This window comes from Pelophylax lessonae (assembly GCF_965119305.1).
Source record: "Pelophylax lessonae genome assembly, chromosome: 4".
NCBI classification, from domain to species: Eukaryota; Metazoa; Chordata; class Amphibia; order Anura; family Ranidae; genus Pelophylax; species Pelophylax lessonae.
In genome coordinates this window covers 269,876,897-269,903,838 of record NC_138771.1, presented here as the reverse complement: position 1 = coordinate 269,903,838, position 26,942 = coordinate 269,876,897, and the positions used below count along the sequence as shown (strand labels likewise).

Genomic DNA, 26,942 nt, shown 5'->3' with positions numbered 1-26,942 from the left:
CCATTGTTTCTGGGCTGTACTACGGGTATAAACAACAAATAACATACACATTATGTGGTATCGCTGTGAACCTCAGGAGCAGGAAATTTAAAAAATATTTCTTTTTATTTTTTTACTATTTTGGGCCAGTTTTCCTTTAGTAATAATAATAATAATAATAATAATAATAAAAAAACAGGAGATATCCATAACCATTTACCACCAAATGAAAGCCCATAACACAAGGTATAATTCACCTATATGTACAAAGTAGTTGTGATGATATGTATAATTTTACCTATCACATTTCACAAAACTGTGCTTAGGCATTAAGTATTGTTTTACCCCCTTGGTGTGAAGGGGTTAAATATACAATCATGTGCAAGGAAAAAAAGGATTTTGTTTCTTGCACATGCTTAGATAATTGCAGTAGCCAAGTAAAAAAATTACTTTCCAAAATTTAAATTCACTTAGCTTAGTGAATGAAGTGAAGCTGTGCTGACTTCAATCATCCAATCACGTGCAAGCAAAAACCTTTTTTTTTTTTTCATTTTATTTGCATATAATATTTAGTTAATTACTAATTCTAAGCTAAGTAAAAATTCACTTTGCAAAGTGTAAATTCTCTACTCTTTTAGTAAATCAACTCCAATGTATTTATACATTGGCTATTTATGTTTATTTGTCTTTAGCGTGGCACACAGCAATTCCCAGTACCGTATATTCTGGCGTATAAGACGACTAGGCGTATAAGACGACCTCCCTCGAGGAGAGGGAACAGGACAGACAGAAACTGCGCCAGCCCGGAAATCTCTCCTTTCTATTGAAAATCTTTCAGACAAACAAATAATCAGCATAAGGGGAAGCTCCTATAGGAATCTTCAAATACCCTGGAACTGATATATGACTGCAAACTTCTGCAGCACCACTTGCCGCATTTACCCCGGTTCCTGCTGCGATTACACAAGGACACAGGGAAGGTTGCAGAAATAAAGGCTAAATCTATACTGGGTGACAAAATCTTTAAAAAAGGCTTTAACAATAGCCGAAACGCGTCAGAACCTGGATGACCTCTGTGAACAAACCATGGCTGGAATATTCACAGGAAACACAGAGACAACATCCACACCTATGTCACTATACCCACATGTGTCACAGATTCTATTGAATCTCCTTTCTAATTTTTCTTTTTCACCCTTGGGCTCTCAACCCAAGCACCAATCTCCACACATTATATGCATTTATGTATTTTCAATGTAAATAAACCCATTTGTTTTTATACATACTGTATTGGTGTATATCATCACTTGCCCACAAAGTCCCACCCCATTGGCCTGAGGCAACAAAATATCCCCCATAATTTTCCAATTAAAACATAGGTTTTGGGCTATACTCGCTGTATAAGACTACTCCCCTACCCCATGATGGGGTCTCGTCTAGCAGCCGTTTACACCCACTTATGAGGCAGGAGTATAAAATGTGAACCCTAAGAGGACTCCAGGTTTAGGACTAGCAAGCTGGCCCAAAATGAATGTCCCAAATCTGTCAGCCCGCTGGATGTGCGGCTACATAGAGTATACCGCGCTGAGCCAATCACGGCGAGCGATGTATTCTATTAAGAGGTTGTAACATTATCAGTCTGCCTCTCTAACTCCGCCAATCTGAGCCGGCTTTGTATTCATTAATAGAATACATCACTCACCGTCAGGGCGGTAGATACATTTTTGTTCTGGGGGGGGGGGGTTCAGCAGTAGGTACTAAGTAAAAGTCTTTTTAAATAAAACAAATTGCGCCAAATTAAAAAAAGCTGGAAAAAGGAAAAACTATGTGTTGCTCATAGTAAGCAATCACATTCTTAATTCTGTTTTCTCAGATCCTCTTGAAAATTGAGCCTGATTTCAGTTTTGCCTTCTTCCAGTTCTTATGAACATTGCCCAGTTTGGTTGGCTATTGTCCAGCCTAAAGCTGGGTACTGGCTGAAGGAAAAAAACTGACAGATCACTGTACTAAAACTCGCTGTGTTAGTACAGCAATTTTCCCAGCTGTGCTATTGTATTCTCCCCTCACCAGAACACAGTGGACAGTGTTCTCAGCCATTGGACTGCCCACAGGGTGGTGAACTGTAATAGCCAATCTTACTGGGCAGGTGCAAAGGGCACCATCTTGTGGAAGGAAGCACTCACTTTTTTATTTGTTAACCTGGCATACCAGACAAGAGAAGCAACACTGTGCATTGTTCATACATACAGAACATACAGTACCTGACATGACATGGAAGAATCGACTTGCGGCGAGCGTAGCGGGGCTCAGCAAAAAAGTAGGTGTAGTAAAACATTAGAGTGGGAGGGTTTAAGGGACATGATTAAACAAAACCTTGTTTTTATAAAATACATTGAGGCCGGGGCCTCCATAATTGCTGTTGTGTTAGCTGGTTAGGCCCAGACTTTTGACATGCAGCAATTTGGGATCTTTACTGGGCAGATGCAAAGGGCATCATCTTGTGGAAGGAAGCAGCAAAACACACACCATACATACAGAACAATACATACAGCCCATACATACAGTCCATACATACAGAAAAATACATACAGCCCCATCCTGTATCATCCCATACATACATACATCCCATACAGCCCCTCCTGCATCATACAACACTCACACTGCCCTTTATGTATCATACAACGCCCATACTGCCCTTCCTGCAGCATACAACACTCATACTGCCCTTTATATATCATACAACACCCATACTGCACCCCCATTTATCAGACAGCATCCATAGTGCCCTTCATGTAGCATACAGCACCCATGCTGCCTTTCATGTATCATACAGCACCCATACTGCCCTTTCTGCATCATACAGCATTCATTCTGCCCATCATCCTATATCATGCTACACCTGTATTGCCCTTAATGTATCATACAGATACTATACTACTTTTCTTATATCATACAAAACACATGCTGCCCTTTATGTGTCATGCAACACCCATATTACCATTCATGTATCATCCATCAACCATACTGCCCTTTCTGTAATATCTAGAACCCATACTGCCCTTCATATATCATACAACACCTACACTGCCCTTCATATATCACACAACACCTACACTGCCCTTCATATATCATACAACACCGAAACTGCCCTTCATATATCATACAGCACCGATACTGCCTTTCATATCTCAAACAGCACTTGCACTATCCTTCATATATGATACATCACCTACACTGCCCTTCATGTATCATACAGCACCCATATTGTCTTTCGTATATCATACAGCGCCCATTCCACAATTCATTTTTCATACAGCACTCATACTGCCCTTTATATACAATTCCCATACTTCAATTTATATACACGTCCCATACTGCCCTTCATATACAACTTCCATTCTGCCCTTCATATACCATACAGCACACATGGTATCCTTTGTATAGTATACAGCACCCATACTACCCTTCATATATCATGCAACAACAACCATAATACCCCTCATATATCATACAACACCAACACTACACTTCATATATCATACAACACCAATACCACCCTTCATATACCATACAACACCCATACTACCCCTCATATACCATACAACTCCCATACTACTCCTCATATATCCTACAAAACCTATACTACCCTCCATATGTCATACACACCCATACTACCCTTTATATCCCATACAACACCTATATTACCCTTCATATATCAAACACCACCCATACTAACCTTCATATATCATATACCGACCATACTACCCTTCATATATCATACATCACCCATACTACCCTTCATATATCATACACCAACCATACTACCCTTCATATATTATACACCACCTATACTACTCTTCATATATCATACACCACTCATATTACCCCTCATATATCATACACCACCCATACTGCCCATCATATATCATACACCACCCATATTACCCTTCTTTTTTTTTTTTTTTACCCTTCCTATATCATACAACACCCATACTACCCTTCCTATATCATACACCACCCAATCTACCCTTCATATATCATACAACACCCATACTACTCTTCAAATATCATACACCACCCATACTACTCTTCATATATCATACACCACCCATACTACTCTTCATATATCATACAACTGCCATACTACCCTTCATATATCATACACCACCCATACTACCCTTCATACAGTATATCATACAACTCCCGTACTACCCTTTATAGATCATATACCACCCATACTACCCTTCATATATCATACAACACCCATACTACCCTTCATATATCATACACAACCCATACTAACCTTCATATATCATACACCACCCATACTACCCTTCATATATCAATCACCACCTATACTACCATTCATACATCATACAACTTCCATACTACCCTTCATATATCATACACCACCCATATTAGCCTTCATATATCATATACCGACCATACTACCCTTCATATATCATACATCACCCATACTACCCTTCATATATCATACACCACCCATACTACCCTTCATATATTATACACCACCTATACTACTCTTCATATATCATACACGACTCATACTACCCCTCATATATCATACACCCCCCATACTGCCTATCATATATCATACACCACCCATATTACCCTTCCTATATCATACAACACCCATACTACCCTTCCTATATCATACACCACCCAATCTACCCTTCCTATATCATACAACACCCATACTACTCTTCATATATCATACACCACCCATACTACCCTTCATATATCATACACCACCCATACTACTCTTCATATATCATACAACTGCCATACTACCCTTCATATATCATACACCACCCATACTACCCTTCATATATCATACAACTCCCATACTACCCTTTATAGATCATACAACACCCATACTACCCTTCATATATCATACACAACCCATACTAACCTTCATATATCATACACCACCCATACTACCCTTTATATCCCATACAACACCTATATTACCCTTCATATATCAAACACCACCCATACTAACCTTCATATATCATACACCACCTATACTACCCTTCATATATCATACTCCACCCATACTACCCTTCATATATCATACAACTTCCATACTACCCTTCATATATCATACACAACCCATACTAACCTTCATATATCATACACCACCCATACTACCCTTTATATCCCATACAACACCTATATTACCCTTCATATATCAAACACCACCCATACTAACCTTCATATATCATACACCACCTATACTACCCTTCATATATCATACTCCACCCATACTACCCTTCATATATCAATCACCACCTATACTACCATTCATATATCATACAACTCCCATACTACCCTTCATATATCATAAACCACCCATACTACCCTTCATATAGCATATACCACCCATAATAACCTTCCTATATCATACAGCACCCATACTACCCTTCAAATGTCATACACCACCCATGCTACCTTTCAGGGGCGGACTGACGACTCATTGGGCCCCCGGGCAATAGGAGATCATGGGGCCCCCTGTGTCCCCATCCACACTCAAGCCACACCCACACCCCAGCCTGTCCCTACATATCCCCAGCCTGTCAATATACCACCCCTGCCTGTCCGTATACATCCCCAGCCTGTCCGTATTCCACCCCAGCCTGTCCGTATACATCCCCAGCCTGTCCGTATACCACCCTAGCCTGTCTGTATACCACCCTAGCCTGTCCACATACCACCCCAGCCTGTCCATATACCACCCCAGCCTGTCCGTACACATCCCCAGCCTGTCAACATTCCACCCCAGCCTGTCCGTATACATCCCCAGCCTGTCCGTATACATCCCCAGCCTGTCCGTATACCTCCCCAGCCTGTCCGTACACATCCCCAGTCTGTCCACATACCACCCCAGCCTGTCCGTATACCACCCCAGCCTGTTCGCATACCACCCCAGCCTGTCCGCATACCACCCCAGCCTGTCTGTATACTTCCCCAGCCTGTGCGTATACATCCCCAGCCTGTCCGTATACCACCCTAGCCTGTCTGTATACCTCCCTAGCCTTTCCGTATACCTCCCCAGCCTGTCCACATACCACCCCAGCCTGTGTGTATACATCCCCAGCCTGTCCGTATACCACCCTAGCCTGTCTGTATACCTCCCTAGCCTTTCCGTATACCTCCCTAGCCTGTCCGTATACCTCCCTAGCCTGTCCGTATACTATCCTAGCCTGTCTGTATACTACCCTAGCCTATGTGTATACTACCCTAGCCTGTCCGTATACTTCCTTAGCCTGTCCGTATACTTCCCTAGCCTGTCCGTATACCTCCCTAGCTTGTCTGTATACCTGCAGACCACAGCTGGCGTGAGGAAGCGAGCCGGTGTTGCCATTATTTGTCTTCAGTCTGGGCCCAGAAGAGCAGGTGCAGGCCTGGGGACGACAGCTGAAGAAATAGGTAGAGAGGCGCCACAAAAAATCTTCACCCCTGCCACCGTATACATGGGCAGGTAAAAGAGGGTGGAGTCAGGGGCAGAGCCAGTGGGGGGCGGCAAAATGTGGTTTCGCCTAGGGTGTCAAGAATCCTTGCACCAGCCCTGGCTGTGTCCTCAATCTTCTTTCTTTCTTTGTTATTTTCGCTCCAAGGTGAAAGATTAGAGGTCTGTTTAGAACCCTGGTATATCACCAAAGCCTCCCAACTGGGCTCCTAAAAAAAGTTGTATAAAGTAATAAAAAGTAAAATTGTAAAACAAAATAATAAAATAAATTGGTAAAAAAATTAACAAAAAAAAACCACTACTGACCCCATCCACTGCCCTACTGGCACCTTCCACTGCACTACTGACACCATCCACTGCGCTACTGACACCGTCCACTGCCCTACTGACACCGTCCACTGCTCTACTGACACCGTCCACTGCTCTACTGACACCGTCCACTGCCCTACTGACACCGTCCATTGCTCTTCTGACACCATCCACTGCCCTACTGACACCGTCCACTGCTCTACTGACACCGTCCACTGCCCTACTGACACCAACCACTGCTCTACTAACTCCATCCACTGCTCTACTAACACTATCCACTGCCCTACTGACTCCATACACTGCCCTACTGACACCATCCACTGCCCTACTGACACCTTCCACTGCCCTACTGACACCGTCCACTGCCCTACTGACACGTCCACTGCCCTACTAACACCGTCCACTGCTCTACTAACACCAACCACTGCTCTACTGACACTATCCACTGCTCTACTGACACTATCCACTGCTCTACTGACACCGTCCACTGTTCTACTGACACTGTCCTCTGCCCTACTGACACCATCCATTGCTCTACTGCCACCGTCCACTGCTCTACTAACACTGTCCACTGCTCAACTGATCCCAACCACTGCTCTACTGACACTATCCACTGCTCTACTGACACTATCCACTGCTCTGCTGACACCGTCCACTGCCCTACTGACACCGTCCACTGTTCTACTGACACTGTCCACTGCCCTACTGAAACTGTCCACTGCCCTACTGACACTGTCCACTTCTCTACTATCACCGTCCTCAGCCCTACTGACACCATCCACTGCTCTACTGGCACTGTCCGTACACTGCTCTACTGATACTACCAACTGCTCTACTGACACCGTCCACTGCTCAACTGACACCGTACACTGCTCAACTGACACCATCCACTGCTCTAATGACACCATCCGCTGCCCTACTGACACCGTCTGTACACTGCTCTACTGATACCATCCACTGCTCTACTGACTCTGTCGTCTGCTCTACTAACTCTGTCGTCTGCTCTACTGACACCATCCTCTGCCCTTCTGACACCATCCTCTGCCATTCTGACACCATCCAGTGTCCTACTGACACCATCCACTGCTCTGTTGACACCGCCCCTGCCTAAAGCCCCGTACACACGTACCGATGGTCGGCTTACAAATGTTCCTCTTTTCTCCCCGGGATGTCGGTGTCTGCTGAAAAGTGCAAAGACAGCACAAGGACAGCACAAGAATTTTGTCCGCCGACTGCAGAAGTGATGTCATGTAATGGTTAACTTTCCCTGTGTTTTCTATTTTCTGAGCATGCCCAGTCTTGCAAATCTGCGGTCTGTCGGCCGAATTGTGTACTGACAGGCGAACAATCGTCCGTTCTGGTGTCGGCATACAAATATTTTCATGTTTGCACGAAAGACTTTTGTCCGCGGATTGTGCGCAGACATCTGTCGGAGGCACCATACTAACACGCGTACAATCGGCAGATCCTTCGTCCACCGACGTTTGTATGCCGACGATCGGTACGTGTGTACGGGCCTTTACTGACACCATTCACTGCTCTGCTGGCACAGTCCACTGCTCTACTGACACCATCCACTGCTCTGCTGACACCGTCCTCTGCTCTACTGACACCATCCGTCCACTGCTCTGCTGATACCATCCACTGCTCTACTAACTTTGTCGTCTGCTCTACTGACCCTATCCACTGCTCTACTGACACCTTCCACTGTCCTACTGACACCGTCCACTGCCCTACTAACACCGTCCACTGCTCTACTAACACCAACCACTGCTCTACTGACACTATCCACTGCTCTACTGACACTATCCACTGCTCTACTGACACTGACCACTGCTCTACTGACACTGTCCACTGTTCTACTGACACCAACCACTGTTCTACTGACACCATCCACTGCTCAACTGACACCGTCCACTGCTCAACTGACACCGTCTACTGCTCAACTGACACCATCCACTGCTCTACTGACACTGTCCGTACACTGCTCTACTGATACCATCCACTGCTCTACTGACTCTGTTGTCTGCTCTACTAACTCTGTCGTCTGCTCTACTGACACCATCCTCTGCCCTTCTGACACCATCCACTGTCCTACTGACACCATCCACTGCTTTGTTGACATCGTCCCCTGCCTTACTGACACCATTCATTGATCTGCTGGCACAGTCCACTGCTCTACTGACACCATCCACTGCTCTGCTGACACCGTCCTCTGCTCTACTGACACCATCCGTCCGCTGCTCTACTGATACCATCCACTGCTCTACTAACTCTGTCGTCTGCTTTACTGACACTATCCACTGCTCTACTGACACCTTCCACTGCCCTACTGACACCTTCCACTGCCCTACTGACACCATCCTCTGCCCTACTGACACCATCCTCTGCCCTACTGACACTGTCCACTGCCCTGCGGACTCTGTCCACGGTCTTACTGACACGATCCATTGCCCTACTGACTGACACTACCAGGGTTGCAAAGGTTGCATATGCGACCAGGCTCTGGTGTTTTGCTACCGTGGGGGGGACCAAAACAGCAGGAAGGAGATCCGCTACAAAACATGTGAAAAGGTCCTGCTGTTGGATTGTAATAAAGAAACCTGAACTGGGAGCAAATGACCTCAGGGATCAGTGGGATGGGCCCAGGCTTGGGTTCAGGGGGCCCCATGGGTTCTTGCACTGGGGCACTGAAAGTTCTAGTTATGCCTCTGTCAGCAAGCATATAGCAAGTCAGCTTTTTATGCTCAGTGTAAGAAAATCAGTGAGCAGAGGCAAGAATTTCACTTTACATATGCTTTAATGCAAGAACAGAGGATAGCAGCAGTGTAGCATTTCCTTGCAGCAGATAAGCAATGGTTAACACTCAGGGCTCTTCCACTGATGTCAGCAAGTCAGAGCGGTCATACAGAGAGCAGAGAGCTTTACTGACTTTCAATTCTACTTCCAGCTTGCTGGTCCATCAAATCTGAAATACTGTCTCTGCACTCCCACATCAGATGTTGTTTTTACTCTCCCATAGCTCAAAGTGTAACACAACCTCAGAGCACAGAGCTGCTGTGTGTTCCTCCCCCCGTGCCTGCTCCAGCTCACACAAAATAGTCCATCCGTGTTATACTCGGCTTCACTACCACGCTGACAGCTTCCCTGAATATAGTAAGATGGCGAGCGTCATAGGGCCCCCTACTGGCCCCTGGGCAGTGCCCTAAATGCCCGTATGGTCAGTCTGCCCCTGCTACCATTCATATATCATACACCACCCATACTACCCTTCCTATATCATACAACACCCATACTACCCTTCATATATTATACACCACTCATACTACCCTTTCTATATCATACACCACCCATACTGCACTTCATATATCATATACCACCCATACGACCCTTCCTCTATCATATACCACCCATACTACCCTTCATTTATCATACTCCACTCATACTGCCCTTCATATATCATACACCACCCATACTACCCTTCCTATATCATATACCACCCATACTTCCCTTCCTATATCATACACCACCCATACTACCCTTCATATATCATACACCACCCATACTACCCTTCATATATTATAGACCACCTATACTACTCTTCATATATCATACACCAGTCATACTACCCCTCATATATCATACACCACCCGTACTGCCCATCATATATCATGCACCACCCATATTACCCTTCCTATATCATACAACACCCATACTACCCTTCCTATATCATATACCACCCAATCTACCCTTCCTATATCATAAAACACACATACTACCGTTCATATATCATACACCACACATACTACCCTTCATATATCATACAACTCCCATACTACCCTTAAAAGATCATACACCACCCATACTACCCTTCATATATCATACACCACCCATACTACTCTTCATATATCATACAACTGCCATACTACCCTTCATATATCATACACCAACCATACTACCCTTCATATATCATACACCACCCATACTACCCTTCATATATCATACAACTTCCATACTACCCTTCATATATCATACACCACCCATACTACCCTTCATATATCATACAACTTCCATACTACCCTTCATATATCATACACCACCTATAGTGCACCATCATCAGCTGAGAATCATGTTGTGTTATTGTATATTTTACATTAGTTTTCAGCACCTCGGACAGAGCCCAGCCAGGACAGACAGGTTACAGAGGTATATCCAGGTGGGCGAGGATAGATCTTTAACTTTGTACTCTGTTATTAGTAAAGTAGCTCTTGATTGTGATGACAGCCGATGGAATCCCCTATTCTTTATACGTCCTCTACTATATAGATTGATTGGTGTATGACTGTGGGTCACCCCCGATCCTGCGATGCCCGATCCTGATCATAGCTTTGATGATGAATACAGCTCTCCTGGTCAGAGCGGAGCCCCTGATGTAGATCAGTTCTGGATGGGAGGCAGTCGGTTGTAATCAGGCCCCTCCCCCATGTCACACTCTCGGCTCCCTCCTTTACTACTTCATTGACTGTAGAAGTGGTGAGAGGCAGCCCTTGAGTGAGATTCCCCTGAGTGAGATCAGAGCAGATCAGTCATCAGCAGCACTGCACGGAGCAAGTCAGCACTTATCTGTAGAAGATCCCGGAGCCTGGAAGGGGCAGATCCCAGTGTCCCAGCAGCATGGCTCTCCCAGCGTTGTGCTGCTTTGCTTTCCAACTCTCCGCTATGATTTGCTGTTTGTTTATACATGCAGAGGCTGCACAGAGACAGGAGGACAGCCTGTACATGTGGATCGATGCCCACCAAGCAAGAGTCCTTATAGGTACCCTCCTTCTTTACTCTCAGGGATGGATCCAGAGATGTGCCCAGAGATCAGGCATGAGCACAGTTATAGGACCTCTACTATCTCTGGAATTAGCTGGGTGGAACGTGTAATTCATTCAACTACTATGCTCAATACACTGCTTGCCTTCTCATCACTTATTGCATTTATTGCAGGCTTTGAAGAAGATATCCTGATTGTTTCTGAAGGAAAAATGGCACCTTTCACCCATGATTTTAGAAAAGCACAGCAAAGGATGCCTGCTATTCCAGTCAATATCCAGGCCATGAATTTTACTTGGCAAGCAACAGGACAGGTATGTATGTTATCTATAGTATATACCAGGGGGTCTCTAAATGTTCTTAATAAAGGGTCAGTTTAATGTCACTTAAACTTTGGGGGGTGGCCGTCTGTGGCCAGTGGGAGTATAAAATGTCCCGCCATCAGTGGGAGTAAACAATGCTCCAAGCTCGGTGGTCAGTGTAAAAAATTACATAATGCCTGTGGTAAGTAGGATGAGGGATAGTGGGAGGGGTAGTGCCCCATCATTGCTATCAGTGGGAGGTATAGTGCTCCATCATTGCTATCAGTGGGAGGTATAGTGCTCCATCATTGCTATCAGTGGGAGGTATAGTGCTCCATCATTGCTATCAGTGGGAGGTATAGTGCCCCATCATTGGTATCATTGGGAGAAATAGTGCCCCATCATTGGTAACAGTGAGAGAAATAGTGCCCCATCATTGGTATCAGTGGAAGGAAGAGTGCCTTAACGTTGGTATCAGTGGTAGAAACAGTGCCCCATCATTGGTATCAGTGGGAGGAATAGTGCCCCATCATAAGTATCAGTGGAAGGAATAGTGCCCCATCATTGGTATCAGTGGGAGGAATAGTGCCCCATCATCGGTATCAGTGGGAGGAATAGTGCCCCATCATTGGTATCAGTTGGAGGAATAGTGTCCCATCCATGGTATCAGTGGGAGGAATAGTGCCCCATCATTGATATCAGTGGGAGGAATAGTGCCCCATCATTGATATCAGTGGGAGGAATAGTGCTCCATCATTGATATCAGCGGAAGGAATAGTGCCCCATTGTTGGTATCAGTGGGAAGAATAGTGCCCCCTCCATGGTATCAGTGAGAGAACTAGTGCCCTATCATTGGTATCAGTGGGAGAAATTGTGTCCCATCGTTGGTATGAGTGGGAGAAATAGTGCCCCATCGTTGGTATCAGTGGGAGAAATAGTGCCCCATCGTTGGTATCAGTGGGAGGAATAATGCCTCATTATTGGTGTCAATAGGAGAAAAAAATTACCCAGTGTTAGTGTCAGTGAAAAGAATTGTGGCTCATTGTTGTTGTCAGTGGGATAATTAGGGCCCCAAGGTCCAGATAAAGGGCAGCAGTTTGAAAACCAGTGATCTATAACATTGTAATAGATATATGATGAATATCAATAATCATTTTATATGTATATATATGTATATAATATATATATGTATTTGTATATATATATATATATATATATATATATATATATATATATATATATATGTATTTTTATATATATATATTATATATATGTATGTGTGTGTGTGTATATATATATATATATATATATATATATATATATATATATATATATATATTTATAATATGTTCCAAATAAATATTATAAAAATATATATTTTAATAATTATTATTATTTATATATTTTCTGTATATATACATATATAAAGTTTTAAGGTGGGACACCTCTGCTGTGAAACAAATTCCATTAGAAATGATTACATCTGATGTGGCACTGCTTTGTTTCTACCAGACATTTATCAAAAAATTGGAAATGCAATCCCAAATTGTAGATATCTTGTTTACTTCATATCTTCATGCATTTACAGTTTCCTTCATCAAGTTGCATGTACATGTGCATGCAGCTTGATGAAGGACATATGCATGTCCAAAATGCTTGTAAATGTATATTTACCTGTAAATGCATGAAGATATATATATATTTCTCTTTTTTATTTTTATTTTTGTGTGTGTGTGTGTGTGTGTGTTTGTTTTGTTTAACTAAATCTTGAAACCTTCAGCACAAATAATGTATATATTTCTGATAAAGTAATTAATTATGTCATCTGAAAAAAATCAAACAGTTCCTGTGGCCAATAAAATATTTGAAGCACTTTTTTAACTAGATTGCTGATCTTCTGTTAAGTCATAAACTATAGATATGCAAATGACTGTATTGGCATAAACTGGTCATTTTTAATATTTTTCAGCTTAAAGAAATTAACTATTAATATGCCATGATATAAGTAGTCAATATAATTATATAATCATAATTGCATGTTTTAATTGTGTGTTTTTTTTTCAAATATTTTACAATATCACTTATATTATAGTGTATATGTATAATCATGGAAAAGGTAGTCAATTTAAATAATTATAATTTGAAATTTAATTTGTGTGTGTGTTTTTTTTTTAATGATTTTGCAGTATCAGTGTTACTCTCCGTAATAGTTTATATTTATAGTCATGATATTAGTAGTCAATATAAATAATTATAATTGCAAGTTTTATTTGTGTTTTTTTTTTAATGGTTTTGCAACATCTCTGCTACACTCCGTTATAGTTTATATTTATAGTCATGATATATGTAATCAATATAAATATCTATAATTGCAAGTTTTAACTATGATTTAAAAAGACATGATTTTGCAATATCTCTGCTTGTAAACTTTAAATTTATAATCATTATATAAGTAGTCAATATAAATAATTATAACTGCAAGTTTTATTTGTGATATTTTAAAATTATTTTGCAATATCCCTGCTACTCTCTAGTATCATTTATATTTATAGTCATAATATAAGTAATCACTATAAATAATCATTATTACAAGTGCTATTTTGTGATCTTTTCATGCTACTCTCTGGAATAGTTAATATTAGCATCCTTTGGGTTATACATCTGTCTCTTTTTAGACATTCAGATATGATTGCTTTTAATGTTTTTTTTTTTTTTTTTTTTTTTGTTATTACAATCACATTTACAAACACCATTGTTTTTGGTTTGCATTGATAAAAATATCTTGTGATAAAAAGACTAGACAAGGTTTTTTTTTTTTTTTTATGAACCTGTCGTAGTAGGTCATAGTGCTGGCAGAGGTCCGACAAGATTCTTCTCATGTTGTAATGCCAAGCAGAGCTTTTGAATATTTAGGGAAACTATATTAGTCCCAAGCAGCTGCCCTTCCCTGGATTACCAGCTGCTCAAACACAAAACTGACAGTAAATATGTCACACATAGTAACTTGAATGAGAAACAAAAATGTGTGTTTAACCTTTCTTTCAAGTTCATCCAAAACAAGGTCTTCATCAAAGGCAACACAGCAGGTAAGCTGTGCATTGGGCTCTGTGTAGTAAGATCAGCCACATGACACTGTGATGCATGAAGAAATACAGGCATAGATTTTCACACAGCTGCCTTTCTGCTGCTTCAATAAAGCACAGCAAAGGAGGCCACTATAGGAAGTGCAATTAACCTGTAGCCATTACATTTGAGATATTTGATGACAAAAAAAGAGAATTCTTTTGGAGGTTACTGTTGATACCTGTTTTTTTTTTATTGCTTTTTTGCTTTACTTAATAAGCCTTATGTTATTTATTCAGCAATTATTCCAGTTTAAGCCATTGGCTGTCATTGCATGTCTGAAACTAAATATGATTCATGTTGGTAAGGTACTCTTCTGCTTCTAAGCAGCTCTGTGAGTATAGATAAATGGCTTATTCATAGGACCTAACTGCCAAAGTCCATGTTATCGTAATGCCTAATAGGAGCATAGCAAACTTTTTTCTAATAGTATTTATGAGCCTAGGAAACGGTTTCCACTGAATTGGACTTACAGTTATACCTTTGCTGTGTAGCATGTCACATAGTAGAGGAAATACCTTGTTTCCTGACCTCTGCGGCAGAATTTCCACTGTGGAATGTCAGTATGTTTACATTCTGTGTGCTTGACTTTTTTCTTTCTTTTTTTTTACTTAAAGGGGTTCACATATCAAAAGTGTGCAGCTTCCAGCCTTTAATATTGAGATTCTGTTCTTCTGTGGTATTTTGCATCTTGGTGTTGTAGACATGCCACTGGGGATCAAAGCATAATGCTGCTGAGATCCCACTTCATTTAGTAGAGCAAGCATGTGCATGCCATCTGTTCTATCTGATAGAAAACAGCGGTAAACGGCTCAAACTGTGGCCAAAAAAGGCTTTAGTGCTCAGAGATGAGATGCGAGGCACCTTGTAAGCTACATCTGGTTTCCATAGTAGTTTACATTGTATAAATGTTCAATATACAACCTCTGTACTCCACATCAGTGCATAAGACATCATTCATTTCATAGGTGAAAACTTCCACAAGATGCAGAGAACTGAAGTGACACCACATGTTTATATATACATAATATACATAATTAACCTGACGCCGGTTCTCGTTTGCCAACAAACACTGTAGTAATGACAGCTGAAATCTGATTGGTGGGTGTGTGTGAGCTACACCTCAATATTTCCATTTCTCCAGACTTTAGGAGATTCCTATTTTGATTTACAGAAAAGTTCAGACTCTCTTAAAGCTGAACTCCGAGCACTAAAACATTTATTTTATTATTATATTCTTTAAAGCAGTTGTAAAGGCAGAAGGATTTTTTTATCTTAATGCATCTCTTTCTGTGTGCAGCAGCCTCCCTCAGCCCCCTAATACTTATCTGAGCCCCATCTCTGTCCAGCGTTGTCCACGAGTCGCTCGGCCATCCAGGACTCTCCCTCCTGATTGGCTGAGACACAGCCAAGGCGCTATTGGCCCCCGTAGCTGTCAATCAAAGTCAGTTAGGCAATTAGGAGAAAGAGGGGACACACGGCGCTGCAGTTCAGCTCGAGTGCCCCAATAGCAAGTTGCTTGCTGTGGGGATACTCGACAGGAGGGAAGGGCTAGGAGCAGTGAAAAGGGACCCGAGAAGAGGAGGATCCAGGTTGCTCTGTAAAAAAACAACTTTAACCACTTCTGGACCGGAAGGATTTGCCCCCTTAATGACCAGGCCATTTTTTGCGATTCGGCACTGCGTTACTTTAACGGACAATTGCACGGTCGTGCAATGCTGTACCCAAATAAAATTGATGTTCTTTTTTCCACAAATAGAGCTTTCTTTTGGTGGTATTTGATCACCTTTGTGATTTTTATTTTTTGCCCTATAAACAAAAAAAGAGCGACAATTCTGAAAAAAAAAAAAAAAAACAATAATTTTCACTTTCTGCTATATAACATTCCCCCGAAAACTTTTTAAAATCAAAATTTTTTAACATTGTAGGGCAATTTGTTTTCTCCTACATATTTTTGGTAAAAAAAATCGCAATAAGCGTATTTTGATTGGTTTGCGCAAAAGTTATCGCGTCTACTAACTATGGGAACGATTTATGTCATTTTTATTGTTTTTTTTATTTTTACTAGTAATAGCGGGGATCTGCGATTTTTTTTTGTGGGACTGCGACACTGCGGCGGACAGATCCGACCCCTAACTGACATTCTTGACACTTTTGGGGGGACCAGTGACATTACTACAGTAATCAGTGCTAAAAATATGCATTGTCACTGTAATAATGACACTGGCAGGGAAGGGGTTAATTGTGAGCCTAGGGGAGTGATTCTAACTGTATGGGGCAGGGCTTGTGAAATGATCATAGAGACCTGTGATTCTAAATAGAAGGATCACATGGGCTCTATGATCATTCCAAGGAGAAGAATGGTCAGCTGTGTTTACAACAGCTGACCGTTCTTCTCTCTCAGCGGGAAGCGATTGCGGGTGTCAGGCGGCAAGCGGAGCTGCCTGCCGTGTGCATTGGGGTCCCCCCTGACGAGTGGGGGCGGAAGCGTGCCACCGCCGGCGTGCGCTCGCCCCCTAGCTGCAGGCGTGCGACTGACGTAGACCTACGTTAGTTTGCACAGGAGGGCCAGCCTGCCACAGTAAATCTGCGGCGGGCGGTCTGCAAGTAGTTAATAACCGCAAAGGATATAAATCAACTTTGTGTGCACCAAATGCCTTTTTAAACATACACTATATTACCAAAAGTATAGAAAAGCCTGCCTTTTCTTGCACATGAACTTTAATGGCATCCCCAGTCTTAGTCCATAAGGTCCTTTTGCAGATTCAACTCTTCTGGGAAGGCTGTCCACAAGGTTTAGGAGTGTGTCTATGGGAATGTTTGACTATTCTTCCAGAAGCGCATTTGTGAGGTCAGGCACTGATGTCGGATGAGAAGGCCTGGTTTGCAGTCTGCGCTCTAATTCATTTCAAAGGTTTTCTATCGGGTTGAGGTCAGGACTCTGTACAGGCCAGTCAAGTTCCTCTACCCCAAACTCACTCATCCATGTTTTTATGGACCTTGCTTTGTGCACTGGTCCAAATCATTTGGTGGAGGGTGGATTATGGTATGGGGTTGTTTTTCGGGGGTTGGGTTTTGCCCCTTAGTTCCAGTGAAGGAAACTCCTAAGGCGTCAGCATACCAATACATTTTGGAAAATTTCATCCTCCCAACTTTGTGGGAACAGTTTGGGGATGCCCCCTTCCTGTTCCAACATGACCAGTGCACAAAGCAAGGTCCATAAAGACATGGATGGACGAGTCTGGGGTGGAGGAACTTGACTGGCCTGCATAGAGTCCTGACCTCAACCCGATAGTACACCTTTGGGATGACTTAGAGCGGAGATTGCAAGCCAGGCCTTCTCGTCCAACATCAGTGCCTGAACTCACAAATGCGCTTCTGGAAGACTGGTCAAACATTCCCATAGACACCCTCCTAAGCTGGTGGACAGCCTTCCCAGAAGAGTTGAAGTTATTATAGCTGTAAAGGGTAGGCCAACTCAATATTGAACTCTACGGACTAAGACTGGGATGCCATTAAAGTTCATGTGCGTGTAAAGGCAGGCGTCCCAATACTTTTGGTAATAGAGTGTAGTTATTACCATGTAAAAGAAGCAATAACATCATCAATAAGTTGTACATAGTCTGTGAAGAGAGCAGATCTGTGGTAGGCGCCCAGAAGATCCACCTACAGGAGGGGGCGGATACAAGACAAGTCACCCTGCACAAGAAGAGAAAGCAGCAGTGATCTGTCTTTATTACGGTAAGATCCTGCACAGGGGCAAAGTTTCACACTGCATTACTTCACAGATTTGGAAGAAATGCGCAAAGCGCACCAAGATTCAAGAATACACATGACTTGTGTATTTAGACAATGTTGGCTTATTCTGGACTTCAGCTTTAACTGCTTCCCGCCTGGCCTATAGTCAAATGATGGCCAAGGCGGGACGTCATCTGATGTCCTTCTAGTCGCACGCCCCCCACTCCCCCCCATGCACTCCAGAGGCTGTGCTGCAGCTTGATCTGTCAGCCGATGTGTCCGCCGGACAGATTGCTGTACTGGGCCATGACCAATCAATGAATCACAAAACAGTTGCACTTAATTAATGACTTTCATTCATAACCATTCATTGTGTACTATTGTGATGATTACAGTGATCACATGGAACAGACACAGAGGCCAATCACAGAGCATATGTACCATGCGATAGCTGTGGCCAAGCACAGCTATCACAATAGTACACATTGGCAATGAATGAATGCCGTTTATAAAAATGATTGCTTGTAACAGTGTAAAAAAAAATTCGGATTAACTCCCCAGAGCAGTTCAGTGTTATTATGGTAACACTGTACAGCTCTGGTCACAGTATGTAAAAAAAAAATGGAAAAAAAAGAAAAAAATAGTTTGAAAAAAAAAAAAAAACATTTTTTTTTTCATAATGTGACCAGTCAGTATCTCTGATCAATGCCACTCCAGTCATATGATAATGCTTTGGGGACGTTATGTAAAAACAAACTGTGAACAAAAAATCTAAATTTTATTTAATTTTTTCATTTTCAAAAAATTAGTGACAATAAATTACAACTTTAGAAAATTCACCATGCCTCTTATTAAATGACTTGCGGTGTCCACTTTCCAAAAAGGGGTAATTTGGGGGGTATTTGCGGTGTCCAGGCATTTTAAGGCCTCAACAAATTAGACAGGCAGTTATTACATCAGGATTGATTAGTTTTCAAATATATATATATATATATATATATATATATAGTGCCTTGCGAAAGTATTTGGCCCCCTTGAACTTTGACCTTCTGCCACATTTCAGGCTTCAAACATAAAGATATAAAACTGTATTTTTTTGTGAAGAATCAACAACAAGTGGGACACAATCATGAAGTGGAACGAAATTTATTGGATATTTCAAACTTTTTTAACAAAAAAAAAACTGAAAAATTGGGCGTGCAAAATTATTCAGCCCCTTTACTTTCAGTGTAGCAAACTCTCTCCAGAAGTTCAGTGAGGATCTCTGAATGATCCAATGTTGACCTAAATGACTAATGATGATAAATAGAATCCACCTGTGTGTAATCAAGTCTCCGTATAAATGCACCTGCACTTTGATAGTCTCAGAGGTCCGTTTAAAGCGCAGAGAGAATCATGAAGAACAAGGAACACACCAGTCAGGTTCGAGATACTGTTGTGGAGAAGTTTAAAGCCGGATTTGGATACAAAAAGATTTCCCAAGCTTTAAACATCCCAAGGAGCACTGTGCAAGCAATAATATTGAAATGGAAGGAGTATCAGACCACTGCAAATCTACAAAGACCTGGCCGTCCCTCTAAACTTTCAGCTCATACAAGGAGAAGACTGATCAGAGATGCAGCCAAGAGGCCCATGATCACTCTGGATGAATTGCAGAGATCTACAGCTGAGGTGGGAGACTCTGTCCATAGGACAACAATCAGTCGTATACTGCACAAATCTGGCCTTTATGGAAGAGTGGCAAGAAGAAAGCCATTTCTTAAAGATATCCATAAAAAGTGTAGTTTAAAGTTTGCCACAAGCCACCTAGGAGACACACCAAACATGTGGAAGAAGGTGCTCTGGTCAGATGAAACCAAAATCGAACTTTTTGGCAACATGGCAAAACGTTATGTTTGGCGTAAAAGCAACATAGCTCATCACCTTGAACACACCATCCCCACTGTCAAACATGGTGGTGGCAGCATCATGGTTTGGGCCTGCTTTTCTTCAGCAGGGACAGGGAAGATGGTTAATATTGATTGGAAGATGGATGGATCCAAATACAGGACCATTCTGGAAGAAAACCTGATGGAGTCTGCAAAAGACCTGAGACTGGGACAGAGATTTGTCTTCCAACAAGACAATGATGCAAAACATAAAGCAAAATCTACAATGGAATGGTTCACAAATAAACATATCCAGGTGTTAGAATGGCCAAGTCAAAGTCCAGACCTGAATCCAATCGAGAATCTGTGGAAAGAACTGAAAACTGCTGTTCACAAACGCTCTCCATCCAACCTCACTGAGCTTGAGCTGTTTTGCAAGGAGGAATGGACAAAAATTTCAGTCTCTCGATGTGCAAAACTGATAGAGACATACCCCAAGCGACTTACAGCTGTAATTGCAGCAAAAGGTGGTGCTACAAAGTAATAACTTAATCCTCCTCTTAAGTTAGATTTCTGTTACTATCCATGATGTTAACGGGTCGGTTTTGACCCGTGTCTTAAATCAGCCATAAAATACCCTCTGAACAATTATATATCATCCAATTTGTTTCTTACCTCTTGGTTACCTTGTTAGGCTTCTTTATCCTTGAAAAGATTGGTTTTAATATTTTTGGTGTGACCCCTTAGACCTTTCTTTTGATAGCATACCTCTCATTTTCAAATTTAAAAAATGGTAAAATAAACCAGCAACTCTGAAATGTATTGGTCCTATGTTTCTTTATTTTATTTAGAGAAGCAGACAAGCAGGCAAAGAGATAGGCCCCTCCCTAACTACAGCTCACCGGGTTGAGAGGTGATTGGCTGTCAGTGTTACTAAGCAGAGAGAGTGTTTATGATTTCAGTTTTGGCACTTATTAGTGTCCTATAATCCTATATTATAACTGGGTCAGAATTGACCCTAACACCATAAACGTCTTAATTTTCACCACAGTATTTTAGAATTTAGTGAAAAGGATTCTTTTTCTATTACATTGTTTAAATAGAGGTTCCTGACAAAGTAAAAAAATCTTGATACAATAAACAAATTTATGTGATACTTATAGACATTCAAAACCTGAAAACGGGTCGGTTCTGACCCTAACACAAGAGGAGGGTTAAGGGGGCTGAATAATTTTGCACGCCCAATTTTTCAGTTTTGTATTTGTTAAAAAAGTTTGAAATATCCAATAAATTTCGTTCCACTTCATGATTGTGTCCCACTTGTTGTTGATTCTTCACAAAAAAATACAGTTTTATATCTTTATGTTTGAAGCCTGAAATGTGGCAAAAGGTCAAAAAGTTCAAGGGGGCCGAATACTTTCGCAAGGCACTGTATATATATATATATATATATATATATACCATAGTTTGTAGACTTTATACCTTTAACCGCTTCCATACAGAGCAGTTAGACACCCTTCCTGCCCAGACCAATTTTCAGCTTTCAGCACTCTCACACTTTGAATGACAATTGCTCAGTCATGCTACACTGTAACCAAACAAAATTTTTATCATTTTTTTCACACAAATAGAGCTTTCTTTTGGTGGTATTTGATCACAACTGGGGTTTTTTTTTTTCGTGATATATGCAAAAAAAGAGCAAAAATTTTGAAAAAAAAACACTTTTTTTTAGTTTCAATTATGACATTTTGCAAAAAATAAATTTTTCTTCATACATTTGGGCCAAAATGTATACTGCTACATGTCTCTGGTAAAATTAACCCAAATTAGTGTATATTATTTAGTCTGTGTGAAAGTTATTGAGTCTAGAAGCTATGGTACCAATTACTGAAAATTGATCACACCAGATGTACTGACTGCCTATCTCCTTTCTTGAGGCCCTGAAATGTAAGGACAGTACAAATACCGACCAAATGACCCCTTTTTGTAAAGTAGACAGTCCAAGGTATTTAGTAAGAGGCATGGTGAGTTTTTTGAAGTTGTAATTTTTTCCCACAATTCTTGGGAAAATGAAGAAAAAATTTTTTTTTTCTTTTTTTTCACACAAAGTTGTCAATTTATAAGCTATTTCTAACACATAGCATGTACACAGCAAAAATTACACCCAAAAATACATTCTGCTACTCCTTCCGAGTATGGCGATACCACATGTGTGAGACTTTTACACAGCCTGGCCACAAAAAGAGACTCCACGTCCAAGAAGCACATTCAGGCGTTCTAGGAGCATAAATACACATAAAACTTTCTTACTACCTATCACACTTTTCAAGGCCCTAGAGCACCAATACAATGGAAAAGTCCACAAAATGACCCCATTTTGGAAAGCAAACACTCCAACGTATATTCTATGAGGCATTATGGGTCGTTTGAACATATCATTTTTTTCCACAGGTTTTTGGAAAATGTGGGAAAAAAATGAAAACTTTTTTTTTTTACACAAAGTTGTCAATTTATAGGATATTCCTAACACATAGCATGTACACAGCAAAAATGACACCCCAAAATACATTCTGCCATTCCTCCTGAGTATGGCAATACCACATGTGTGAGACTTTTTCACAGCCTAGCCATATAGAGGGGCCTAACATCCAAGGAGCATCATCATGCATCCTAGCCACTTGCCTATGCCTATTTTTGACATTTGGTGTTTACAAGCTAAAATCAGTTGTTTTGCTAGAAAACTGCTTAGAACCCCCAAACATTATATATTTTTTTTAGCAGAGACCCTAGAGAATAAAATGGAGATTATTGCAATATTTTTTATCACACCGTATTTGCGTAGCGGTCTTCCAAACGCAATTTTTTTTGGAAAAAATTCACTTTTTTTAATTAAAAAATAAGAAACCAGTAAAGTTAGCCCAATTTTTTTCCATAATGTGAAAGATAATGTTACGCCGAGTAAATAGATACCCAACATGTCATGTTTCAAAATTGCGCACGCTCACGGAATGGTGACAAACTTTGGTACTTAAAAATCCCCATAGGCGACAATTTAAAAATTTCTACAGGTTGCCATCTTTGAGTTACAGAGGAGGTCTAGGGCTCAAATTATTCCCCTTGCTATAACGATCGCGGCGATACCTCACATGTGTGGTTTGAACACCGTTTACATATGTGGGCGGGGTTTCTGTATGCATTCGCTTCTGCGCGCGAGCTAACGGGGACAGGGCGCTTTAATTTTTTTTTTTTTTTTTTTTACTATTTATTTTATTTATTATTTTTTATTTTTACACCGTTTAAAAAAAAAAAAAAATTGATCATTTTTATTTCTATTAAAAGAAATGTAAATATTCCTCGTAATAGAAATAGGCACGACAGGACCTCTTTTTTGTGAGATCTGGGGTCAAAAAGTCCTCAGATCTCACAAGTACACTAAAAGATAGAAAATAAATAAATAAATAAATAATTATAATATAAACTGAAAAAAAAAAAAAAAAAGGACCTTTAAACCGGTTGCTAGGCAACAACATTTTCCGGAGCTCCGGTCCTCCAAGACCATAGAGTCAAGTGAGGGCAAGCTTGCCCTCACTCGACATCCTGTCTGTGAGGATTCGGGACCGGATCATTTTCCCCGCTGCCGGTGGGTCCGGTAAGCGGGGAAAAGGACCGGAACGCGTCGGGAGGGGGGGCGCCTCTTCCGCCATCCCGGAAGGGTGATCCCACGGCGAATCCGCCGCTGGGACCACCCTTATCGGAAAGCCAACCGTCCACCATTTAAAAAAATACCAGGGTTATGGCAGCTATCTGCTGCCATAACACCGGTATTTAGGTTTAAACGGAGGACGTATATAAACCTTTTTGGACTTGGACATGGTGGCTGTATGAAGGGTGACAGGTACTCGGGTACTTTGTTGGGCAGGTGACAGGTACTCTGGTACTCCGATAGGCAGGTGACAGGTACTCGGGTACTCTGATGGGCAGATGACAGGCAGGTGATAGGTACTGATGAGTAGTACTCACTGACTGATAGGTGATAGGTGATACTGTACTGATGGGTACTGATGATCAGTACTGATACGTGATAGGTACTGATGAGTACTGATGAGTAGTGATGGGTACTGATGAGCAGGCGGCAAGTACTTGGGTACTTCAGGCGTCAGGTACTCTGATGAGCAGGTGGAAGGTACTCGGGTACTCTGATGGGTAGGTGACAGGTACTCAGGTACTCTGATGACGGGTACTCCGTTAACAGGTACTCAAAGTACCCGAGTACCTGTCATCAGAGTACCCGAGTACCTGTCATCAGAGTACCCGAGTACCCGTCATCAGAGTACCCGAGTACCTGTCATCAGAGTACCCGAGTACCCGTCATCAGAGTACCTGTCATCAGAGTACCCGGGTACCTGTCAGAGTACCCGAGTACCCGTCATCAGAGTACCCGAGTACCCGTCATCAGAGTACTCGAGTACCTGTCATCAGAGTACCCGAGTACCCATCATCAGAGTACCCGAGTACCCATCATCAGAGTACCCGAGTACCCGTCATCAGAGTACCCGAGTACCCGTCATCAGAGTACCCGTCATCAGAGTACCCGAGTACCTGTCATCAGAGTACCCGAGTACCTGTCATCAGAGTACCCGAGTACCTGTCATCAGAGTACCCGAGTACCCGTCAGAGTACCCGAGTACCTGTCATCAGAGTATCCGTCATCAGAGTACCCGAATACCTGTCACCAGCCCATCAGAGTACCCAAGTACCTGTCATCTGAGTACCTGATGGGCTGGTGACAGGTACTCGGGTACTTTGATGGGCTAGTGACAGGTGCTCTTTATTGGGGGGGGGGGCAATCAGTGTGTTTAGGGTGCACTGTATTTGGTAACTAGCTGTTACCACACTCTCTTCCTCACACAGGATCAGTGTGTGAGGAGGAGAACACGGTGACAGCTAGTTACCGTGTTCTCTGTTGACATTTGTGACCGGCTGTGATTGGACACAGCCGGTCACGTGGTAAAGAGCCAATTTCATTGGCTCTTTACCTAGATCGGGGATCGACTCTGTCCGAGGGACGAGCCTCGTCCCCGATCGCTGCTCTGCGCGCCCCCGGGGGCGCGCATTGCAGAGAGAACGAGCGGCTCGTGCTGGAGCCGCTCATGTGATCGGCTGTGATTGACACAGCCGATCACGTGGTAAACAGCCAATTTCTATTGGCTGTTTACCTTGATCAGGGATGGGCTATGTCCGAGGGACGAGCCTCATCCCTGATCGCGCCGCTGCGCGCCGCCGGGGGCGCGCAGTAGCAGCTAGAACGGGCCGACGTCATATGACGGCGGCCCGGATCTAGACAACCACTTTGCCGATGTCATTTTACATGACTCGGTATGGAAGTGGTTAATGCAGACTGAATTAAATACATTAATTTGGGTTATTTTTCTACCAAACAACTGTACCAGAATACATTTGGGTCTAAGTTTTTGAAGAAAGGTTATTTATTTGTTTTGTTTTTCTAAATGTTTTGGTATTTTTATGTCTATAGCAGTGGTGATTAAAAACCACCAAAAGAAATCTCTATCTGTCTCAAAAAACTGATACAAATTTCATTTGGGCACAGTGTTGCATGACACTGATAGTCAATAGTAATTGTAAGCTCTAACGAGCAGGGCCCTCTAACAGGACCCTTTTCAGAAGTCGGAGCGACTTCAGTAGTGCCAATTAAGACGGCACTCATTGATTAACATTGCTTTTGTTATGTCAAGCGACTTGAGGGCACACAAGTCGCCTCACAAGTCGCGGCAGTGTGAATGGACTCTAAATCCTCCTGTATTGAATTGTATTGTAACTGTATTGTCTTTCCTCATATTGTAAAGCGGTGCGCAAACTGTCGGCGCTATATAAATCCTGTATAATAATAATAATAGTAATTGGCATTCAAACTGTGACAGCACTGAAAGCTGAAAATTGGCCTGTGCAGGTGTGAAAGTGTCCAGTCTTGAAGTGATTAAACATATTTACAGCAGGCTATAAAACTTGAGTCTATGCTATATTCTGATGCTTTACCTAAAATTCAGGTAAAATGGACCTTCGCTAAAAAATAAAAGTACTTTTCTTTCATGGAGAAATGACCTCGCTCCTTCCCGCCAACATCCTCCTGGGATAAAATTACACATCCTTGGAGGTTGCAGTACCAGTCCCTCTGCAGGCCATGTCTTTCCCAAGCACAGTAGGGAGCCAGCTGTGAGACATCATGAAGTGACAGCCAGCTCCTAAGGCAGCCCATAGATGATTCGATTTTCTTTCCTTCCACACGGGTGGAAGAAA

At 42.0% G+C, this 26,942-nt stretch overlaps 1 protein-coding gene across 1 annotated transcript in view; it reads left to right on the top strand.

Moving 5' to 3' along the window:
* Positions 1-11,420: 11,420 nt before the first annotated feature.
* The window catches only part of WIF1 (WNT inhibitory factor 1), a 165,663-nt gene continuing 150,141 nt past the window's right edge, over positions 11,421-26,942 (top strand). Inside the window, exons 1-2 of the mRNA XM_082252868.1 lie at positions 11,421-11,594; positions 11,771-11,910. Coding sequence (XP_082108994.1) covers positions 11,453-11,594; positions 11,771-11,910 — 282 coding nt within the window. The 5' untranslated portion in view covers positions 11,421-11,452. The remainder of the gene's footprint in view (positions 11,595-11,770; positions 11,911-26,942) is intronic.